At 37.5% G+C, this 22,416-nt stretch overlaps 2 protein-coding genes across 2 annotated transcripts in view; one reads left to right on the top strand and one right to left on the bottom strand.

Moving 5' to 3' along the window:
- Nucleotides 1-22,416, bottom strand: part of LOC131679033 (6-phosphofructo-2-kinase/fructose-2,6-bisphosphatase 1-like) — a 298,237-nt gene that overhangs the window by 217,758 nt on the left and 58,063 nt on the right. The gene's annotated exons all lie outside the window — the stretch shown is intronic.
- Nucleotides 1-22,416, top strand: part of LOC131679032 (alpha-N-acetylgalactosaminidase) — a 207,763-nt gene that overhangs the window by 155,064 nt on the left and 30,283 nt on the right. Inside the window, exon 2 of the mRNA XM_058959555.1 lies at nucleotides 14,404-14,780. Coding sequence (XP_058815538.1) covers nucleotides 14,440-14,780 — 341 coding nt within the window. The 5' untranslated portion in view covers nucleotides 14,404-14,439. The remainder of the gene's footprint in view (nucleotides 1-14,403; nucleotides 14,781-22,416) is intronic.

The raw sequence follows: 22,416 nt of genomic DNA, 5'->3' as shown, positions 1-22,416 counted from the left end.
CGGGCAAACGAGTGGATCACTAGTTTTCTTGCGAGGGCTATTTGATATACAATTCCGAGAACTGCTCATGTTTGAAAGAAGGAATCAACTCTTATGTTTCTGGCAAGCAGCTATTGGTGTTAATGCCTGCGAGCGAATGTTGTTCCAAAGACAACGGAGCAGGTGGTGTGAACTTTTATTCTCAGCCGATAGCAACCGGGAAATCAGAGCAATCCCAATCAATACTCAGAGTCGGTATTGATATAGAGCAGTGGTTTTCAACCGTGGGTGAATAAAACTAATGTAGGCGGTGAATAAGGCGGGGTAAATTTTGACTTAGTAGTTTAACATTCATGTAGGAAACCTTAACGTATTGGTTCAGTGAGTCAAGAATAAAAATGCTGCCTGAAAGAGTTCAGGAACAGAGTTTACATTGAAATACTATGGCGTTCATTCAAGTGAAATTCTTTTTTTTCTTTTCTGACAGAGTGGTTAGCAAGTTTCACCAAAAGGGTGCATGATAAGGATCGATATTCGGAAAGGGGTACATGGAGCGAAAAAAGTTGAAAATCATTGATATAGAGCATGATGAAGATGGACACATGGTTATGTTTGATTTTTATGGCACTGATATGAACAATGCAAATCTTCGATTCACTATCCGACATTTTATGAACTGACCAAAGCAACGAAAGCTGAGAGAATTGCTATAGAAGCATGCTTACTTGTTTGACTCTAGTATTGTTATTTTCTGTTCCTTTTGTTGGAATCGAAACAATAGTAAATGATCTTATTAGCAGCATGGATTTGAATTTATATTATGGAGTGAATGCGGTATTCGCGTTAATGACATTCAAGCAAGTGATCTATTCGGGTTTATGACATACAGGTAAATGGTCCATTTGGGTAAATAGCTTTCGCTCGAACGTCATTCGGGAAAATGACTTTCGGGCGATTTACATTCGAGTGAATGTGACAGAATCGTATAAACACCCAGAATACATATTTTCCAAGCCAGCCACTTCCCAGAGCGATCATAATAATGCTAACCTAAACAGTACATACGTCATCAACAAAAACCTGTAAAATCTACACTATACTAAAATGTCAGTCATGGACAAAGACTCCATAATTGCAAACATGAACAAGCACAAAAATTTCAAAAATCGGTTATAAAATGTATTCACTCGAAATAAAATCAATATCAGGTAATGGATAACAATGCATTATTATTAATGCTTCGTGCAGCTTTAACCTTATTGATCAGTCACCTGATAAACTACACATTCGTCTGTTATGACAAATGACCTTCCTTTATGCCAAATGTCCGTTCCAAATGACCCTCGCTTAACGCAAAATTAGAAATTTTGTCAAATGACCGTTACGCCAAATGACTTTATGCCAAATGGCCGGCTAGATTTTACATGATTACACTTGCAGCTCCGGCCAGGTTGGATTGTTCGTTGTTATTGAAAATTACTGAAGATTTATGCAGTCTGAAGTTATCATCCTTCGTTCTTAATTGTGTACCTGACAGGACGTTCTCATGAGCGATGAAGCTTAATAAGTTCACCTTCGTCTTTTCAATGTCTACTTCGTTACTAAATACATACAAAACAAAACAATAAAGCCAAACCCCTCCTTCTTTCGATTCTACGGAAAACAGTGGCCGAAGTAGCGACTTTCTTTTTCCTATGACAATGCAAATATTCAATATCGATTTAATTTACATCAGTAATTTTCAATTCTCATTTTAATTTTCATCAAATGGAATTATAGCAGTTCGTGATTGATTACCGCTAATTTCATGCACCGAACCGCAAATCTTGAACAGAAAGAATTGTGATTTTAATAGGTTTCTATTAGTTCTTCATAGCCGGAGACTACATTTCAACATCGGTAGAAAAATTCATTATTAGGATTCTGTCGGTTTCGTGGACAGACTGTAATAATTAGTTTGTACTAGTACGGAACTAGTAGCGAGGGTCAATTAGAACAAAAATCTCCCACCTACAGAACTTTTTTTTGAGAAAACTAATTAGCCCTTATCAATCACTAGCTATCAAACCGTCAACCAAGAATTAAATTTGATCATCATGAAATTACTTTACTGGAATGATTACCGAGCGGGATACGATTCAAATCCCGAGGAAAATCTCACTGAGCCCGGTGAATCAAACTTAACGTGTAAATTTAATTTTTTTATAGTACAAGCAAAATTTTAATAATATGATTCAGCAACGAATAATTCTACATCAACACCGCGATTATGTCCTGGACATTACCTACCTCTAGTGTTTTTTGTGACAAAAAGAAGATTCGATACCAGGCGATGACTTTATTTTCACAAAGCAAAACTGGACAGAGCGAGATGAGCACTACCGAATCGCTCGGACGTGTTTCTGTTTATGTTCTCAAGAGAGGTGCGTAAATATTATATCGCAACTTCTAATATTTTTTACACGTGCGTGATTCGAACCACTAAAATGTACACCAGTACTTTTCGCAAGAGGCAAGCACTAAATCTTCAATACGACGCAGTGCCAAAAGTCTTACATAATTAGTTACTTTAAGTACCAGTACATTAAGTACCGCAATGATTTAAAAAAGTGCGCTTTCTCTGTATTTTAATTACTGAAACGATTTTAAGTACAGCGCCTTCGTACTTTAAATACGCAAAATATTTCAATCAATGTTGCAAATATTCTTCACCGAACTAGTTCATTCGTTCATCATCGATGCGATATTCGTCGTGTCATTCACCCATGCCTCGAATAACGCTGCGCCGTTCGTCACACGAAAGCACAGAATCAGCAAAAATGAATAATACAAACAAACAAAAAATCCGAATCTGATGACTGCTGTTCGCTGCTTGTTCGCATCGTTGTTTGTTGAATTTAGCCATTCATGCAATGTTCATCTTCACGCATCGTTCGAATCGGCACACGAATGGCTATGATAATGATGATCACCACTAGCCATTCTTCGCTAAGGATTCTTCGTTCTTCATTCCTTCTGCATTGCGACCAAGAAAAACAAATTTCTTGTTCATTGATGGAAGGGTCAGAGCTTCATGACTGAAGTGGTGCAGAAATGCTTGCTATGTTCAGAATAGGATGACTTTTGCTATAAACAATTAGTAGTACATAATGATTATTTGCTGATGTTTTTTATTTGAAACGGAAAGCTGCGTAAGCAAAGCTAAACAAATCAATTACATTTGTAAATCTGCGGATGTCTCGCGGGCGAAAACCGAATCAACACAATTATGAATCTACATACTAGACTATTGGTACTTCAAATAACTTTTTTTCTAATGATGACTTAACACTGGGTGATAGGTTCCTTGAATCTACGTTTAATGACAAATAGCAACCTTAAGACGATATACTCTTATATAATATAATTTCTATATCTATAGAAGTATAATCAAACCACAAGTTTTTGACAAATCGATGCATTCCGATTTCAACCAAACTTAGCAAATATTAAACTTTTGCCAAAACTGAACCGGTTAGTCTTATACCCAGGGATGCCAAAGGTACTGGTAAACTACATTTTTTTTCGGTATATTTACATTTGCACAAGCCGTACAGCCCGCTACAGCGACGCATCACTACAGCTCTTGCCAGAACGGTAGCCAAACCGAGTACATTTTCCTGTAGAGCAGTAGAATACATTTTTGTTTTGCTGCTGTACTCCGACTGTTCGGTGAGAGTGTGGCGTAGTAAAGTTTGTTCTCTCGCTTTTCTCTGCGTAATCAAAGGGAGAGGCCCGCACACGAAAGCGTTGATGCCGGTCGTGGCGAAAACGAACCGCATTTATTTTTGTCGTTAGTGATTGAAAATATTGAATAGATCAAAAATATTAAAAAGTGTAAAATAAGGAAAGAGAAGCTGTACCGCTCGCGTCTGGTGGCTGTACTGGGGGCAGTATTTCTTTGTCATGTTACTGCTTTGCTTACAGACTGCCGTACAGCGCTGGGCGTCCTGCAATAGCGAACGACAGCAGCGACGAAAGAGAAACGAGAATGTAGGCAGAAAAATTACAGCCGCAGAAAAGGTAGGCATTTTGCATCCTTGCTTATACCCTAGTATCAATTGAGGTTTTATCGTACTTTTATAGCCACTCATAACATTTAAATTGCACTTGTAGCGTGCTATAAAACTTCAATTGTTGCTTGTAAACATAAGTTTTTGTACCATGAAAGACTATTCTTTAGCTTAAATAGCAGCTAATATGGTTTTAATTTCAGCAAAATCTAGCATGTTTTCAATAAAGTTGTACAACAAAGCATTACAGAAAAAATGCTGAATATGTATATCTCACTTGACATGACATCAAGAAATAAAATTTGGATATATTCTATTAAGGGGCTACACCACTGTAGAGCACGCCAAACATGTCATAAAAATCGTCACAAAATTAATTATAAAAGCTAAGCAATAAAAAAAATCCTTCGTACGTCGCTGGAGAAATCAATTTTGAATATACTGTGAAAATTTCCAAGCGTTCAAAAATCATTTGTTCGAGTTGCATTTGCGGCCAGCTCAAAAAAAGTGGCTTCGAGAAAAACGCGGTTATAGTTTTCAGTACACACGAGATAAACATAAGAGGCATTGCGGTAGAATTGAAAATCTGAATATTTATGTATTGTTTTCGTCTTCCATGTTTTGGGATATGATTTTTAACATTCTAAAGCCATTTTTGATTAATAAATTGAAAATCGACTTTTTTTTTATTCTACAGTGCTGTGACACTTTAAAACCGTTTTTAGATAAATTTAGTAATTATTATTTAACATAAATGTAATCTCTGGACATATTAAAAAATATTTTAGAGCGCATGAGATGTTTAAGGACACCAACCACTAAACTATTTTCATTGGAAAGTTATGAGAACTTCGTCATCTTCGAATAAAGTGCCTGAAAGTGAAAACTGTTTTTTCCATAAAGAATATACAACTTTTTAGAAAAAAATGGCCTGAAAATGCCAAAACAATTTTTTTAAATTAACAATTGTCAAGACATATCAATTCTCTAGGCCAGATTTTTAAAGGCAAAAGTTTTCTTCTAAAACTTCAAAATTTCTTTTGTGGAGAAGCGCCTAAATAATTTGAGAAATGGACGTTAAAAATATCAATATTTTCCAATATCGCTCAAGTGTTCTACAAGTCATGACATACTATGAAGTTGAACGGAAATAAGCTTTGCTTGCCATAATCAGTGCTACTGGAATATTAAACAGAAATATTTTTAATGAAAAAGTGTTCATAACAGTTTTATAAATAAATGCAAAATGTTTACCGTGAAAATGCGTTCCGCGAAATGCTTTTTTTTAATCGACTAGTTTTGATCAGAAATGTGTTGATTATCTTGAAGCTTGAGTTACTAAATTTAATCAAGTTGTTTATTTTAAGTGGGTGAATCTTAAATGTAAGATTGATTGGAACTTGGTACTTCTAGCATATTTCGAAAATATACGTAAATTTAATTGCTCCGACGATAGAGTAGGGGAACATGGGGAGACTTGACCAAGCGTAAGATTCTACATTTGGCTATAACGTATTCTATTTGGTTTTTAATTTTTTTAAAAAAAAATTATACTTGTTTCGATCCCTTAAGGTAATTATAAATGTTTGAAATGAAAAATCCTTTCATCATAGAAAATATTCTGCTCGGGGCCGCCGTACACTAATTACGTAAGGCTTTTTTAGAACTATTCAACCTCCCCCTCCCCCCAGATAAGAGTTCGTATGATTTTGGTGAACTCCCTCTCCCCCTACATAAGATTTTCTCATGCTTTGTGTAATTAAAAATAATATTGTTAATTCATTAAATTATTCGATAGCGAAAACGATACTTATTGAATTATTAAAAGAGAACTCAGGACAAAATTTAACTACACACCAAAAAATTATAAATTTTATCATTGACGTAATTGCAAACATGACAATTTAACAAACCATAATTCACAAAATGACTAAACATTAAACATTACCGTGTTCCATTTAATTTTACATGAAACATATTTTCCATGCGCAATGACATAAAATTACACTTACTGTCATTCAGAACAAACACCATATGTGGAGCAAAATTACATGATTTACGAAATTCAATGTCATGTAAAATTAAAATCAAACGTAAAACTAAGTCATTTTTGATGCACGTATATGTCAGGATCAGGAGACGTAAATTTATACGATTTTTTCTAAGTGTGTGCATAATCATCTGCATAAATTTCATTTGCACCCTAATCTCGCTCAGTAGAAATTTCAGAATAAATTTTGGGAGATATTTAGAAACTCCGATTTGTTCCACATAATTTGCTTCGCTATATTCCACTTCCTTTGAATCTATTTCTTTGTGATGTAGAACTCAAAAGAATTTATAACCTCTTCTGGTGTGAATTTGTTCGGAGTTCCAACTATAACGCTTATCGTACGCATAGTTCCGACATGGCTATCTTCGATTTTCTTGAAGTAAAATACAGTTCACACTCTGGAACTATACGGCCAACAAGTTCTTTGACAATCACATGACAGAAAATTTTTCATATACCTTGCGGGTTTGAAGCGAAAGTTTGAAAAGAAGGATGTTGGCCTAACAACATGAACACTTCTTAACTAGTAAAGCAGATTGTGACTCCAGTTCCCGATCAGAACAGTGTACCACCAAGAGCCAAGAAATTTCTGTAACTTTTCCAAGACCATTGACAATTAAGCCGCCCCTTACGTTGGCAACAATAAATTCCATAACTAATTTAACAATCATATTCTGTCGCTGCAAAACATTTCAATTTGAGGTCTGTGTTTCCATGACCATGATGTACAGTATGTGCTCATTTTGTTTGAAATATAAAATGTTCATGGCACAAATAAGAAATAGTTTCTTTTTTTACGAGAAGAATATTTTTCTTATCGATTTCATTTTTCATGCATGTTTTATGATATTACTTAAGAAAGGACAAACCTTCCCTCCCCAGGTGAGAATTGGTAAGATATTTTGAAACACCCACTCCCCCCATATGTCCTTACGTAATTAGTGTATGACCCATAATTAATAAATTTGCGTTAAATGTTGTATTTTTATCAAACTGTGGTACCTACTGTTAATGTTAACCACGTCACAAAAAATCTCACCTTAAACATCAATCTATCTTTATAGCACTAGTTAACAAAGTTAGCAGTCATGGTTGAATTCGTGAGATGTGCACACTGCACATGCAATGTAATCATTATAGCTAATCCCTAAAAGGGAATGCATTAAAAAATCGAAATTCAACCATTTTATATTTTTGTTGGTATCTAAGGATCTCGACAATATGGAGTAAAATAATTACAGCACGTTTTTTTATGCCAAGTCTTTCCCGATGGAGGAACAAGAAGTAATATTTGTATTGTCCATATTACACCCACAACACACTGTTCATTCTACAGCTAATTTATTTTTAAACAACCGTGCTGATTAAGCGATTTCGTCGTGATACTAGCAAAACATGCGCAATAGGTTAAATTATTGTGATATAACACCATGTACAGATTAAAATCAAAACTTCATCCAAAAGAATTTTGTTTTGCGAGTTTTATCACCAAACATGGGTTCAATCTCCTTTGAATACTTGACACACAAGGCTTCTATTAAGATTGTACTATATTTAACAAATATTGCCTTGATTCGGCTGTTAATTTAACCCATAGTTTTGTACTGAAGAATCAGTAGCGCATTAGCTTGTTCCGAACAGTACAACGCATCAGAATACAAATATAGTTCTTCGCGAGCCATCATTCTGCGAAGATAAAATTGAAGTCATCTTCGCCAATAGTTGTAAGCGATCATCGCTATGGTGAAGAATGGTTTGCTGAAGATTTATTCGTCATTCACTTCCTAGCTTCCTCGTGCAGTTCATTCGGTCACTCGATGAGTAGCAAGGCACGAGTGTATGGATAAGGCATTCGGATGAACACGGATTGGCAGTCGGCTTCATTCGTGGGTGAATATCAACAGCAAGTTGAATATAACAGCGAAGAACGATGTGGGACGAATGCAGGTGATTCATATTCACCGTGCTTCGTCGCGATGAAGATTCTGAAGCAACATTGATTTCAATTACCGTCAAGATGTACTTTATATACTTTAAGTACGTACACATCGATATTAATTATATTAACCCTCCGGAAGTCGCACAAATGGCCCACTGAACGATTTCGTTAGATTTTCAGAGCAGCGTGCACTCAGTGCACTAGCGCGACTTCCGGAAGGTTAAGTACCTTGTTAAGTACAACAGAAATATTTTTAAATACTTTCATTATATACTTTAAATATATCCAAAATACGTTGGTATTTTCAATACGAGCCCGGCGTCGGTGAGATCGGTTTAGCATTTTATTTTTCGACGCAAATTTTTCAAAATGCATGCCCGAATCAAAATGTCATTCTTCATTTCGGAAGTGTGAATATATTGCACGTGAATGTGAATGTGCTCGTGCGGGTGTATTATACATAAAGGCGAGCTCAGAATGTACGTGTAAGACCAGGCATTCTTGAAATGGATCATTGGATGTATAGCTGAGCTATCGCATTAATGTCAACTCCAGGGCTAAAAATGGTTGCATCCTTCGCACATCAGACTAGTTTTTAGTCCATAAAAGTACTACGGAAGACCGTAATTTTATCAGCACAACAGATAGCTACTCTTATGCTATATTCATCTCAAGTGCGGGGCCCCTGACCCTAGATCAGTTTCTCTATGTGCAAAGACGGTACTGACACTGATGGCTCTTTGTTGAAGGATCGAGCCAGTGCTGGTGTCTACTGTCGTGAAATGAGAATAGACCCATCCAAATCGCTTGGTAGATACTGCGCAGAATTTCGAATAGAAATCTTCGCGATTCTATGTGACATACTATTGTGACTTGAACAAGGAATCAGCGACAAAAGAATTTATTTTAACATATGTCGAATGAAAATTGTTGAACTCGGCATTTTAACTGCCACCTATCGTTCTTGACCAACTTGAATAACTTGCAATCTTCTATTCAAACAAAAACTTTTCTGCCAGCTGTAAATCCAAAACTGTCAAAGAATTTGTCGCATTTTTTAAGCAATATTGTATCATTCTAGATGTGAGTGCAAGTGTCATTTTTTATTCGAACAAACAGGAAGGAAGAAAATAAAAACACGTGGAACTTAACTGCGTTCTGGTTGATCTGCGATGTAAAGGTATACCTTTTGTGAACCCGGCTACTATGCTTACTTTCACCATGTGCTTACAAGCTTCGTTTCGATTTATTCGTTTCATTGATGCTATGTCCCGAGAACCCGGCCATAATGTTATATTTCGCAAGCAAGAAACCAAAAACGATGCAGTATTGCAATAGCGTAATAGAATTTTGGACCGATTTAACGATATGTTATTGTAGGAAAGAGCTATAGGCTTCATCAGTAGTGTTCATTTTGCCTTCTGGAGTAAAGAATCAAGACTGTTTACTTTATCTCCCTTACCTTTATTTTTCCTCCGGGAAAATGACGAAACGACTTAACAAGAGAAAAATTACCAAATAACACGGAGAGAGGGAGGTGTCGTTGTTTTCTAATTGAATCCAATTTTATTCAGAATCATGATAGAATTGCTAATAGGTAAGTGAAGTACGATTCTTTATTAAGATGTAAAATTAGGCTACAACCATAAATGACGAAGCATTTTTGAATGACTTTCAAACCCCCCCCCCCACCCTCGCAGCATTTCATCACAAATCTCCAAAAGCACTTCTCTGATAATGACGTATCCTTGCGACACACTACTGGTAGTTCTCAGCAGTTTGATGAAACGGGTAGGCCTGTTTTGACATCAAATCAATAGAAATATTATCTTCCGTAGATTTTTGGACTTATTACTTTCCAAGATGAGTCTAGATTTAAGTAGTATTCTATAGTTTGGCTGAAATCGCCATCCTGTAGATTTCTTTGATTACAAAATGTTTAGCTTACGGGTATGGAACCGTTTTAATTTGTTCTGGTGGAGAGTCTGATTCAGTTAGTTGCTAGTTTTGACTTTCTGTTTATTTTTAGATTGGTTTATTTGACACTGCTTCCTGTCCTGTCTGGTGGATCCCGTTGGTGCAGATCCTTTTTCTTGCTGGTAAAGCATTATATTGTACACCGCAACTTGAGGGTCAACCAGTCTATCTTTTCTCGCGTCAAAGTGCACGACAATGTAGCCATCGCTACTGCTTACTTACTCACGGTCGTTTATTTATTGTTCTTCTGTCTGTCTTCATCGACGTTTGCTTCTTTATCGACGTTGCTGGTTGTTGATTTGGAGACACTAGACACAATCGTTGTTACTAATCAGTTGGAACTGGCAGTAGCTTTCGAGATACAAAATGCATCAGTTATTGTATAGCTTTTTGATTTGTTTCAGAATCGTATGTCGAAAGCTGTTTATTGATGTTGATTGTAGAAGGTTGATTTTTCTCAACGGGTGGCACCTATCTGACAAGAGTAGGCGCACCGCGTTATTTGCTTTTAGTGAATGTATTTTCCTCCTTTGGATACAAAAGTCAGATAGGAAAAGGTTTGTTCAGCCATAAGCCCATCACGAGAACGCCGTTGTTTGTGTTCAATGAGAAGGTTTCTTCCAAGTATTCCGACATGACTCCATAAATGTGGTTGACTTAGTGCACGGTTTTAGGATGTGTGAACGTACTTCAATTTTACCGCCATTAATGTATACGGGGATCTTTGTTTTAACTTTGTCATTCCCGGCTTGGTGTTACATTTTTTATCTTAAATATATTTGACACGGCTCAATGCGTTAGCACAACTTAGCCGTGGATCTTTCGTGTTTTTACAATTTGTAAAAAATAGGAAGAAATTATCGTTACAGCCTGTTCGTCCTCTTCCTAGGTGGTGAAATATTAGGTGCGTTTTTTCCGCGCCTTGGGGGTCATTCGGTCCGGCTTCTCCCGCGTTTTCGTTTATGTCCATGTCGTCATCAATACTGCATTAATGTTGCTCACGGTCGGATTTTCTTATTTGTTGGTTGTGCTTACGGGTCGCTATTGTAAATCCTTCTTCATCGGGATTTGATCCCTTATTGGTGGTGTTGATTGTTGGTTTGGAAACATTTGCTGTAATGGCAGTTGGTTTGGAAACATTTGCTGTAATGACAATTGGTTTAGTGGTACTGGGCTCGATCGTTGTGGAGCTGATGTTTGTGCATGCCCGGTCCGCAGCCGTTGGTTTACCAACCGTTTGTGGTTTAGCATACGAAGACTGTATACCGGCTTTGGTCGTATCACGTTGAATTTCCTTAGCAGTCTCTGCGCAAGGTTTTCCGTGGTGTAGCGGCTGAGCGCAATATTGGCACGTAGGAATCTGCTTTGGATACGTGACTAATGTTCGTTGAGAATGTGTAATACCTTGAGGGCATTTGCCTGAGAAGCTCAAGTAAGAAGGAATAGGTTTTGTCGGACCTATTCTCACCACACGAACGCCGTTGCGGAGTTCTGGGAAGAAGTTCCTCCAAATATCTTCCGTAATACTACTCACTTCTCCGTATTTTAACATGATTTTTTTGATAACGGAGAAACTAGTACGTGGTGCCAGGTCATGTATCTTTATTTCAATACTGTCAACATCTATGTACGTTGGGATATTGTATAAAATGTCATTACATTTGACGACGTGTTTCATGTTGTTCTGGGAAGCGAATGATTCTGCTTGACTAATGTTTTTGACCATAATCAGTACCACATGACGTAAATGGTGGAATTGCACCGCATTAACTTCTGCTCGTCGAGCTTCATGTTCACCTTCAACAATCGCTCCACTTCACAAATCGATGGTCTTACCGGACATTTCGAGAAGTCAACAGCAACACAGTTTGCCCGCAATGGGATATACTCTTGGTTTGTATTGTCACTCATCGTTTGTTTCCGTTTCACACACTAGGTATAAGGAATCAATTTTTACCTTTGAAAATAGAACGGATGTGATACATATTGTTCTTCGCAGTGCAGTTTTCTGCCCAGGCTAACCTTCTCAACGTTACCAATATAGGGTTACGAACATGGTGTATCTGTATGTTTCTTTGAGATTAAGCTCCATTTTAACCTTTTGTAAGTATCGAATATGAATAAATCGAGGCTGTGATACCGGCACTGTTATTTTCTGTAGCTCGCTTTTTGACTACGCAGCCGGAGGTAAAGAAACTGTATTGTTTGTGCAATGGATAAGCAACAAAATTGTAGAATTGCTTGTTAAATTTAATAAAAGTTTGTGTTTCTGTACGATGCAAGATGGAAAGTTAGAGCAATTTTCACAGCTATTTGCTGGTTTTGGAAATCCTTCCCGGAAGCAGGGATACCACATAATACTGCCATTTGAGTTAGATATGGCGGTATTAATAACAGTAGACAGTGAGTGAATGAGTGTTTGCAAATGCCTCGAGGTTTCAATGAATATTAAGGAAGCATAGGAGTCTTTTCATTATGTTTTCTAAATAATTTTAATTTTTTTTCTCTCGAAACTGGTAATACAACATGTATTGAGGTACCGTAAAACGGGGTATCTTTGATCACCGGGGTAAGCTTGATCAAATGAGACTTTTTTCATTAACGTGCGCTAAGATGATTCCCTCTAACAAAATCATCGAAACAAAATACAAACCATATTCTAAACATGTTCAACATCCACTGGCAACGATTATTTTGTCATTTAATGTACCTTTTACGGACATAAATTCAAATTGAAAATGATACAACTTTCACGCATCGTTTCAATCTGTTCAAACAATTCCTTGTATATTAATGAAATGAATCAACTTCAACTGAACTAATCACTTGTTTAGAAACAGTAAATATTTTTGTCTAATAATTTATCTAAAAAATCCGAGATTTTTCCTGCTAACTATATAATTTCGACTATTTACCCGAAAAAGTTCGATAAAAGTTGGCCGTATCCTTCCAGCAGAGCCTAAAAAAATTGACATTTCTACGTGAACTCGAAAGAAAACAAAATTCAATTCACCCCCGCTGCGATGAATGAAATGTTTGCTTCGTTTCTCTCGTCATTCATTCTCCCGACGCAGCGCAGTCGAGTTCGAACATGTTCGGTTTCAGAAGCAAAGTGAATTTTGTTTCTATGCTAGCACTGAGAGGGATTATTGAGCAAAAGTGCACCAGATATAGATTACGCAGTTCACTTAGGCTCGAAAATGTAGAAGATGCTAACTTCTGCCTTCAAACTGTCGACATAATAACAAATGAATGCTTTGGTTGGTGAATGAATTTATATTTCCTCTGCACTCAAGCATTCGATTCTGCATGAAGTTTCAGTCAGTTGGAAAGTGAATGAATGAGGGAGGCGTTGAATCTGAATGTCGGTTTCGGTAAATGCAAGCAGAAATAGTTAACTGATTTTGAAATTTCGTGGCTCTGCCTTCCAGGCAATTTTGTTTTCTTACAAACGACACAATATCGGACCATAAAATCGCCTGCAGATCTGCAATTTACACAACATTTGGAGCATTATTTCTTATTTCGATACACATATTTTGCTGATCAAAGTTACCCCGAATACATCGAATGAAAATTTACAATAAATTTATTTTATTTTTATAGTAAAACGAAATAAATTACCAAACAATTTGGACGATTTCAATCTATGGGTACCAGTACTTGTTTTAAAAATGCAAACAGTTACGTCTACCTGATTTGAAGAAAGTTATTCGAAAAGCTGTAAAAACATTGATCAATGTTCCCCCGTTTTACGGTATTTTGCAAATTAAAAATCACGCTTCAGTCCTAAAAAATAATTTTTAGTGACACGTCAAAAACGCTTGGATTGAGCGGCTCCTTAAAAAAATCAAATTTCGCAAAAAAGAGTGGGTCAAAGTCTAAACAGTTTAAACCAACAAAAACATGACGGAGGTAGCTTGGTACTGCGAAGACATGGTTCAGAAAAATATTTATGTAAAGTTGTAGGTATCTGCCATTTGCTTGCAGACATGAAACAGTTTCGATCAAAGTTGTTTATTTCCATAAATTATAATGCGATTTGCATAAAATTTTTAAGGAATGTTTTTAAAATTAATAATGGAATTTGTGTCTCGACTGCATCTCATCAGAATCCTTAGTGACAGGACTAAGTTAGCGCTGTCAATCCAGCGCTAGCTTAGTCCTGTCGCTAAGCCACAAAACCTATAACTAAATTAGTTACGGAATCAATCCGGTGCTAGCTTAGTCCTGTCACTAAGTTAATGTCGAATTCTGATGAGACGAAGTCGAAACGCAAATGAATCAATATGGGATGCTCAACTTAGTGTTATATACAGTATTTTGAAATTAGATAATTTTGCAATATTTTCATGATAATAACTCACACAAATTCTAAATGTCACATCTCTTTTCATTTCTAGATATCAACCCGTGACCTCAACGCCCCTATCCCCATCATGACACCGCGGGAAGCTAAAGGTGGGACAAAGTTCCGGTCAACGTGCCACGGAAATATCAAGCGCAACAAGAGCAAAATCACTGCCGTCAGTAGCACCAGTAGTAGCAGCAGCAGCAACCGCTACAACCTAACCTGCACCAACAGCTCCCACTCGCCCCTGCAAACAATTTGCATTTTCCAGACTGTGATAGTATCGTTAGTGCTTGCCATTTTCCTGCTACCCACCGAAATCACCAGCCTAGAGAATGGTCTCGCTCGGACACCCCCCATGGGTTGGCTCTCCTGGGAGCGGTTTCGCTGCAACACGGACTGCGAAGGCGACCCGGAAAATTGCATCAGGTAAGCAGCAGTGTTGTTCGGTGGAAAATTCATTTAAAATGCGGGGAGAAAAATATAATTTTTCGGTGCACTGGTTGTCGAGTGCCGTGACCAGTTGGTTTGTTGTTAGTTCCCGATTTAACTTGAAATTGCTCATAGCTTGGACGGTGCTTCCGAGCAATTTAATTAAATTGAAGTATGCAATTTGTTAAGTGTAGCGTTAACACCTTCCTCGTGAACTGGAATGTGTGTAGGTAGAGAAAAGCTGAGCGGAAAACTGAAAGTGAAATTCAAACGAACGAAATCAATTGTCAATTACCGGTTAAGCAGGGTCCAGTAGAACTATTTTGAAGTGAATCAGCTTCAAATGAAATGCAATGTAAGACGAAAATAATAAGTTACGTTTTTACGCTTAATACAAGGTGTTCAAAAATGTTCGAAGTAATAATTGATTTGTATATTATTTACACTCATCGATACTGCAAAATATTTTGCTATCACGTGATAGAGCTCTGAAAGAATCCTTTCATCACGATTTACCCAGATCGCTCGGCGGGCTGCGGTATCGACTGACGATGGTCGAAGGCAATGTCTTCAGCTCTCTATCTTAGAGTTTTTTCGTGCTATGCCCCGTTGCGTTTCGGTTTGCATTAATCTGTACACCTATTTCATATGCCACAATTATGACTATTTCGCAATGATCATTACCTCCGGACAACCGCGTCCGAATGAACTGAAGACACCGGTTCTTTGCCGCAGCACCTATACCCGATGTAGTCAGAGCCCATCAATTTACACCGTAACGCCGCCGTGCCGGGCTTACTTTGAAGCAGATTGTTCACATCAGTTTATCACGCGTCGGTTTTGAACATAAATTGCGCACAACCCACAACGAGGCCTGTGCAGGCGGCGGCAGCCTGGCAGGTACAGCAAATTTTGTTGTTGCACATCTGCTTTGCTGATGCCACCGAGATGCAACTAGAGAGAAGGCGTCGGATTCAGGTTCAAATTGGTGTTGAAATTTGAATTGAATCGAGTAAGTGGACGCCGCGAGGTCCACGGTCCGAGGACGGCAACGGGGCGGTCGAAGGTGGTTCTAGTGGCGGCAATACCGACGGTGAAGATTATCGATGCTAATTCGATGTTTGCCTAGGCTGCCACCAGCCAGCTTGATCTGCATCAGCGCCGGGGAAATAAAAGATCAATTGGTCTCACTAGGTAGTGAGAAAATTACTGTTGTGAACCCAACCAGATAAGCAATCTCTGGTCCAGTCGGCGGCGCACCAACCGCCTGTCCGCCGAAGCATGAAGATCTAAAGGTTAATCAAGTCTATGTAGGCTGAGGAAAATTTGTTTGTTAATTGATCCGTTTTGAGCTTTTTAGATTGAGGAAAATGCATTGGTAGGACTTCCTCGGACCAGAAGAGAAATAAAGGAAAAATACTCGGCGTATGCCTAGACTAGAATCAGGAATTAGACTATATTGGGTTGATTGGCACGTTGCTCATGTTATTCGGAGATTTGTGCCTTGCCATGTCGTCTCATCAGTTTCCTGATAGGAAGGGAAAGGCAGATGAATGAAAAAGGTAGGGAACAATAAACAGCCTGGATTCTTCAATCCCGAAGGAATCATGATCCATACTCATTCTGTATTTTTTATTAAAAACAATGTTTATTCTTCAACAAAACGTCAATGAATATTGGAGAAGGGGCCCTGGTCAGCTGTACGACGGAACTTAGTCGCGATGCTCTCACAAGAGCGCTGGGCGGCACTGACGTCCATCTTCCGGATACAATTCCGGATCCTGGTGGTCAACTGCTTCGTATCTTAGGGCCGCCAATTATTTTTCTACACTAGGGCCCTGAGGAAGCCGAAAAATCCTCAATGGCACGGCACTGGGGAAAGTTGGTCGGCTTCCTTTCTTTCGGTACGTACGGTATCTTTTTCTGCTCAAGATACTCCAACGTCTTTCTGGCGTAATGGGAAGACGCCTTGTCCGGCCAGAAGGCGTACTTCCCATCCACATGATGCTCCTTTAAGAACGGCAGAAGAATTTTCTCAAGACACTCCTCCTGGTACACTTGTTGATTGATGGCTGGAATAGTAGCTGTCATTTCCTGGGATACGGGTCTTCGAGAGCGGAAAGTAACTTTCGTCGTCCAGCACGAACGACGTCCCGCGGTAGTTCTTCGTCATCCACCGGCACTGCGATTTTGCGATCGCGATCTGCTCGTCCGTGTGCTCGGGGGACCGAGTCTTCTTCTGACAGATGATATCCTCCATCTTGAGGGTTCGGTGAATTAAGGTATGAGAGCAGTGATATTTTCGACCGGCGACAAGCAAACTTGTTCTGTCGTCGAACAGCTTTTTCAACGCTTCCTTCTTCTTCTTCTTCTTCGTTATTCCTGCCGGACGGCCGCTACAGGCCTTCCGCTCCACGCTCAGGGATGCCAGGAACCGGTAAACTTTACTCACGGGTACGTTTTCGTCTCGAAAGTGCTCTACCGTATTTTTTCCACGATGACCATACGTTTCGTAAAACCGTACAACACGCTGCTGTTTCGACGTCATTTTCGATTGAACTGACAGCACCCGAACGAAAAGAAACATGCCACCCATTTCTAGGGAGTTCAGATAGCAATTCTCTTGGAGAGAAACAAATTTACGCTCTTTACTTTAATTACAGAAAGGTATTGAAATCATTCTTATTTTTATTGAACATCCGTTTACTTTGAGTTTTAGTTTCCTGTATCGGAAACAGAATTGCATTACTACAGGGCAGTTACATATCAGATGGCATGAAACTCCGTAATCGGATTCACAAAGATCACACGAATAATACTCAGCACGCTGAATAGTAGCCATGTGATAATTGAGTTAGAATACATGCTCAATACATACTTGTAGGTATGTGTAAAGGATAACATTTTATTAATAGCTAAGCTGACCAACTCTGATTGAATAATTGTGCCTGGAAAAATGCAACAAATTCTTTCACATTTTCGGACACAAATCCAGCAAAATAGTTTTTATTTGAGCACAAGTTTGAAAGCTACACCAATGGTTGGCATGCTCGGAGTCAACCCAACAGCGAATCATGTGCTTTATCCAACCTATCGACATTGGTAGAACTGTTTCTGGACCAACAAAATCAGTCGCAGCACACACGCTTCACAGTAGAACCAATTCAAAAAAGCTGAGACAAAACCTATTTGAGGTCTTAGATGTCATTTTAGAACAAGCATTTCTTCGTAGGATATGTTTAAATTTTATACTGCAACTCAGCAAATTTTTGTTTGTTATGCTAAAATAGAGTACCCAAGCCAAAACAATATTTCCTGAAATTTTTTAGAGGGTAGATGTCTTCGGCAAAGTTACAGAATCTTATATTTTAAATAACTTCTTCAAGGATACCACAGACATCAGGCCTCAGTTTCGAGGCGAAATTGTAGCTTTTTGTAAATATGATCTAAAAATCAGTTTTTCGACCTAAATTGATTATTTTAACATGTTCTACAAACTACCAGGTATCACTAAAATACACATTTTTATTGAAGGAACCATATTGTAAAATCAATGTTTTCACTTATAAAACTATTTTCCATTTTAATTTGCACTATTTTCATCTATTTTCTGTTTTCATAAGCATTTTGTGGCAGCAAAACATTAGCTATTCCGATACTCTATGTTAGATAGGAACAGATTATAGTGGGACTCATTGTTTGGGAGACCATTGATGTATTACGGTTTATAACGTACAATGTGTTTATATTATGTTTTATTTATATACATTATTAGCATTAAACAAAAAAAGTTTTATTTTACACGCACCTACAAGTATGTAGAAGATATTGAGTTGATCAATTACGGTTACAATGTGGAAAAATTAAAAATATTAATTTTAAGGTCAAACTGCCAAAGAACAATGATTTCGGCTCAAAAAATAAATCTACACTGTGTATACGGTATGTTTAACAACTTTACTGAAGACCTCAACTATTTAAACAAAATTTGATTTTTTAAGTCCGGGAATTCTACTTTGTTTAACCAATAAGGTTCACAAATTCATAAAAGTGGGACAATACCTCTTTGAGGCCTCAGTTAGCGTTATAGAACATAGGTGTCCTTGGAAAAATATAATTCTACCATTTCTATTTCTTTAGATTGTCTTCAGCAAAGTTGTAGAATATAAAATTTCGAACATTTTTGTTGAAAATACCACACACATACTGTTTATTTATTTTTGGCAGTTTAACTTCCAAATTTGCATTTTTTTAACTTTTCCTTGTTATAACCGTAATTGATTAACTCAATATGCTCAATACATACTTGTAGGTACGGGTAAAGGATAACACTTTATTAATAGCTAAGCTGACCAACTCTGACGAAAAAATCCGTTCACTTTGCGAACCATGTGCCTGATCGTGGTAAACGATTACGCTGCGTTGCGGAATGGTGTACGGATTTTTTCATCAGAGTCGGTCAGCTGATTAATAGCTAATAATGTTGGGGTATCCGGAGCTATTAAGACCGTGGGGGAAATTCGAATATTTTCTGACTGTCGCACATATTCGAGGAACCGCTATTCCAAAACGATAATTTTGACAGTTGAACCAAATTCTGTGGTTGCTTTAGAAAAGAGACAACGTGTTTCATTTTTTGCCATCCTCAAAACAAAAATCGTTATAATGGTAAAACCGTGATTAAGGTAACAAATAAAAAGGAAAAAAAATACCAGGTAAGTGTTTTGGAAAGCTTGAGGCTCCTATTTCATGGAATGATTTTTGTTTGGATGAAAACACAGATATTTTCACTTTTGTGCGAAATGAGCGTACGGGACTATTCGGACCCACTATTCCATCAACCACCGTTCAGCGGCTTGCATCCACGCATACGATATAATATGCCACGGCAAAGAAAATACATTATGCGCTAGTCGACAGCCGAGACTAACCAGATAAATTTTTTGTAACGTAATTTGCTTAGTTTTTTCCTTCTTAAGAGGTTTCTCCAATAAATATTTCATAGGCAAACATAATTCCATTGTAAAATAAATAAAAAAACGGTTTGAATGGCCCTGCAATGTGGTCCGAATTACCCCTACATTGTAAAAGGATAGAAAAATGTAGAGTTTTACAAATAGTCGCCCAGCGCTGTCATGGAATGGTGAAAATGAGCTTTTATGGCTCAAAAATGTAGCTGAGGTTCCAAACTAACATCTTAGGTAGGTCCGAATAGCCCCGGGTTCCTCTATATAAATTAAAAATACTATAAAAACATTTTATGTTATAAACCATCATACATGAATGGTTACTCAAACAGTGAGTCCAACTGTATCCTGTTGCTACGCAATATTTAATTTATTTTTTGAATAAAAGAGTGTCGGAATAGCTGAACTTTGGCTGCCACAAAGTGCCAATGAAAACAGAAATCTTTGATGAAAATAGAGCAAATTCACAAGAAAAGCAGTTTTTTTTTTAAATGGGTTCCTTCAACAAAGAGTTATTTTAGTGATACCTACAAGTTTGTAAAACATGTTAAAATCATCAATTAAGTTTTTAACACGAAAAATTCGAAAAACTGATTTTAGGTGATGTTTACAAAAAACAACAAGTTTGCCTCGAAAATAAGGTCGGGTGTCTATGGTACCTTCGACGAAGTTATTCAAAACGTAACATTCTACAACTTTGCCGAAAACATTAACCCTCCAAAAATTATTGGAAAAAAAATTTGCTCGGATACTCTACTTTAGTCTAATAAAAAAATATTACAAAGTTGAAGAATAACATTGTGAACATATCCTATAAAGAAATGCTTGCTCTAAAATGACATCTAAGACCTCAAATAGGTTTTGTTACGAGTCAGTTTGCGAACTCATGCGTAGCACCGTCAGAGCAGAGAGTTACATATAATACCTCTTATTTGCCAGCTCGTGCAATTGTTAGGCGATTTCCTACAATATGGGGTTACATACCTTTTATTTTTCAAAAAATCTTATAACTTTTTATTATTTTGAGAATATTTTCCCAAACTTTCATAGCGATCCAATCAATAAATCGAAAGTTACTGCGCTTCGAAGCGTGCTTCGCCTACAAAGTGCATTAGTAGCTTGAAATTTCAAACTCGATTATCTCGATAAGTCGTTTTTCCAAGAATAGCTTTTCCGTGATCAGGAATTTGGAGTTATGTGGTGTTTTGTTCCAAAATTCCCCTATATTTAACAAAAATTTCTGCTCTACGCAGCAACTTATACATTTTTTGCAGTTTCCTGTATGTAAAAAAAATCTCAGGAATCTATGCGTGGAAAATCATCAGCAACAAAATGGAAGTAGATTTGTTAAAGGTTAAATTCAGAAACATTAGATTTCTTGACATTTAGTCTCGATGCCACATTTTTAAATTTCTTATAAAAGAAATGTATAGAATTTTCATTGTATGACAGATATCAACGTCTTTTAATAATAAGTTATTATTTAATACGACGGCGCCGTTGGTTGAGTGGTAGGCATGACCGCCACTCACCCCAGTTGGTCTGTATTCAATCCCAACTGAGGTCGTTCTGAGGTGAATAAAAAAAATCTGAGGTCACGCCGTCCCTCGGAAGGCAAGTTAAGCCGTTGGTCCTCGGTCCATGAATTGATGGGTCGATATCTAGTCTAGATAGTAGAAGTGTTTTAGAGATGGTCGGGTTTCTTTTTTTTTCGAACCCGAACCCGACCCGAACCCGAGAGCTTGAAAATTGAAAAACCCGAACCCGACCCGAGCCCGAAATTATAAAATTTGAAAAACCCGCACCCGACCCGAGCCCGAAAATTTTAAAATAAGAAAACCTGGACCCGACCCGTACCCGAGAATGAAAATTTTGTAAAACCCGAACCCGACCCGACGCTGAGAATTTTAAAATTTGAAAACCCGAACCCGACCCGAACCCGAAAATTTTTAATTTGAGAAACCCGATTCGAACTCAACTTGCTAATATGGAGAATCCACCAGAGATCTCGAAGATTTTTAATTTTAGGCACCCTAGGCTCATCCTAGAATAGTAGAATCATTCGAATCTGAAGTAGCACCATACGCGTTGAGTTTTATCTGCCTATGGCGAAACGAATTAGTGGCGAGTAAAATCCGCATTTTTATTTGCTATTATTGTACGTCTAATACGTAATGTTATGAGAAACTTACAAATTGTCGATATATTAAACGAAATGTAGAATAAATCGGTCGCTAACTCATGGGGAAACAAAAAACTTAATGGTGACAGTTTCAAACAACCTTGCCCGTCGTACTTAATCAAAATTTCTAATTTTGTATCAAAAGCGAATTCTATACATTTCTTTTCTAGAAAATGTAAAACCATTCCTGCAAGGCAGTTTGGTATAATATATCACATGTTAGCTAAGGTAATTTACCAGAGCAGTACCACCAAATTTGTGATTTCAATATATGGGAATTGTGAAATCGTCCCCGGGGCCCGGGCTACAACGTCCTTTTTAGTCAATGGTTACAGTTTATTTTAACTGCAAGCATTCTTTATCATAAATCAATTTGATTATTATTATTAAACTTCTATTAAAGCAGGTAAAACCTATTTGTTGCATTTGACCAACTTAACAGAGCCCGCTTAAAGTTTGTTTGGGGTACAAATGTACCCCACAA

The sequence above is a fragment of the Topomyia yanbarensis genome, chromosome 2 (assembly GCF_030247195.1).
Source record: "Topomyia yanbarensis strain Yona2022 chromosome 2, ASM3024719v1, whole genome shotgun sequence".
In the NCBI taxonomy this organism is placed as follows: Eukaryota; Metazoa; Arthropoda; class Insecta; order Diptera; family Culicidae; genus Topomyia; species Topomyia yanbarensis.
This window is presented reverse-complemented; position numbering and strand designations above follow the sequence as displayed.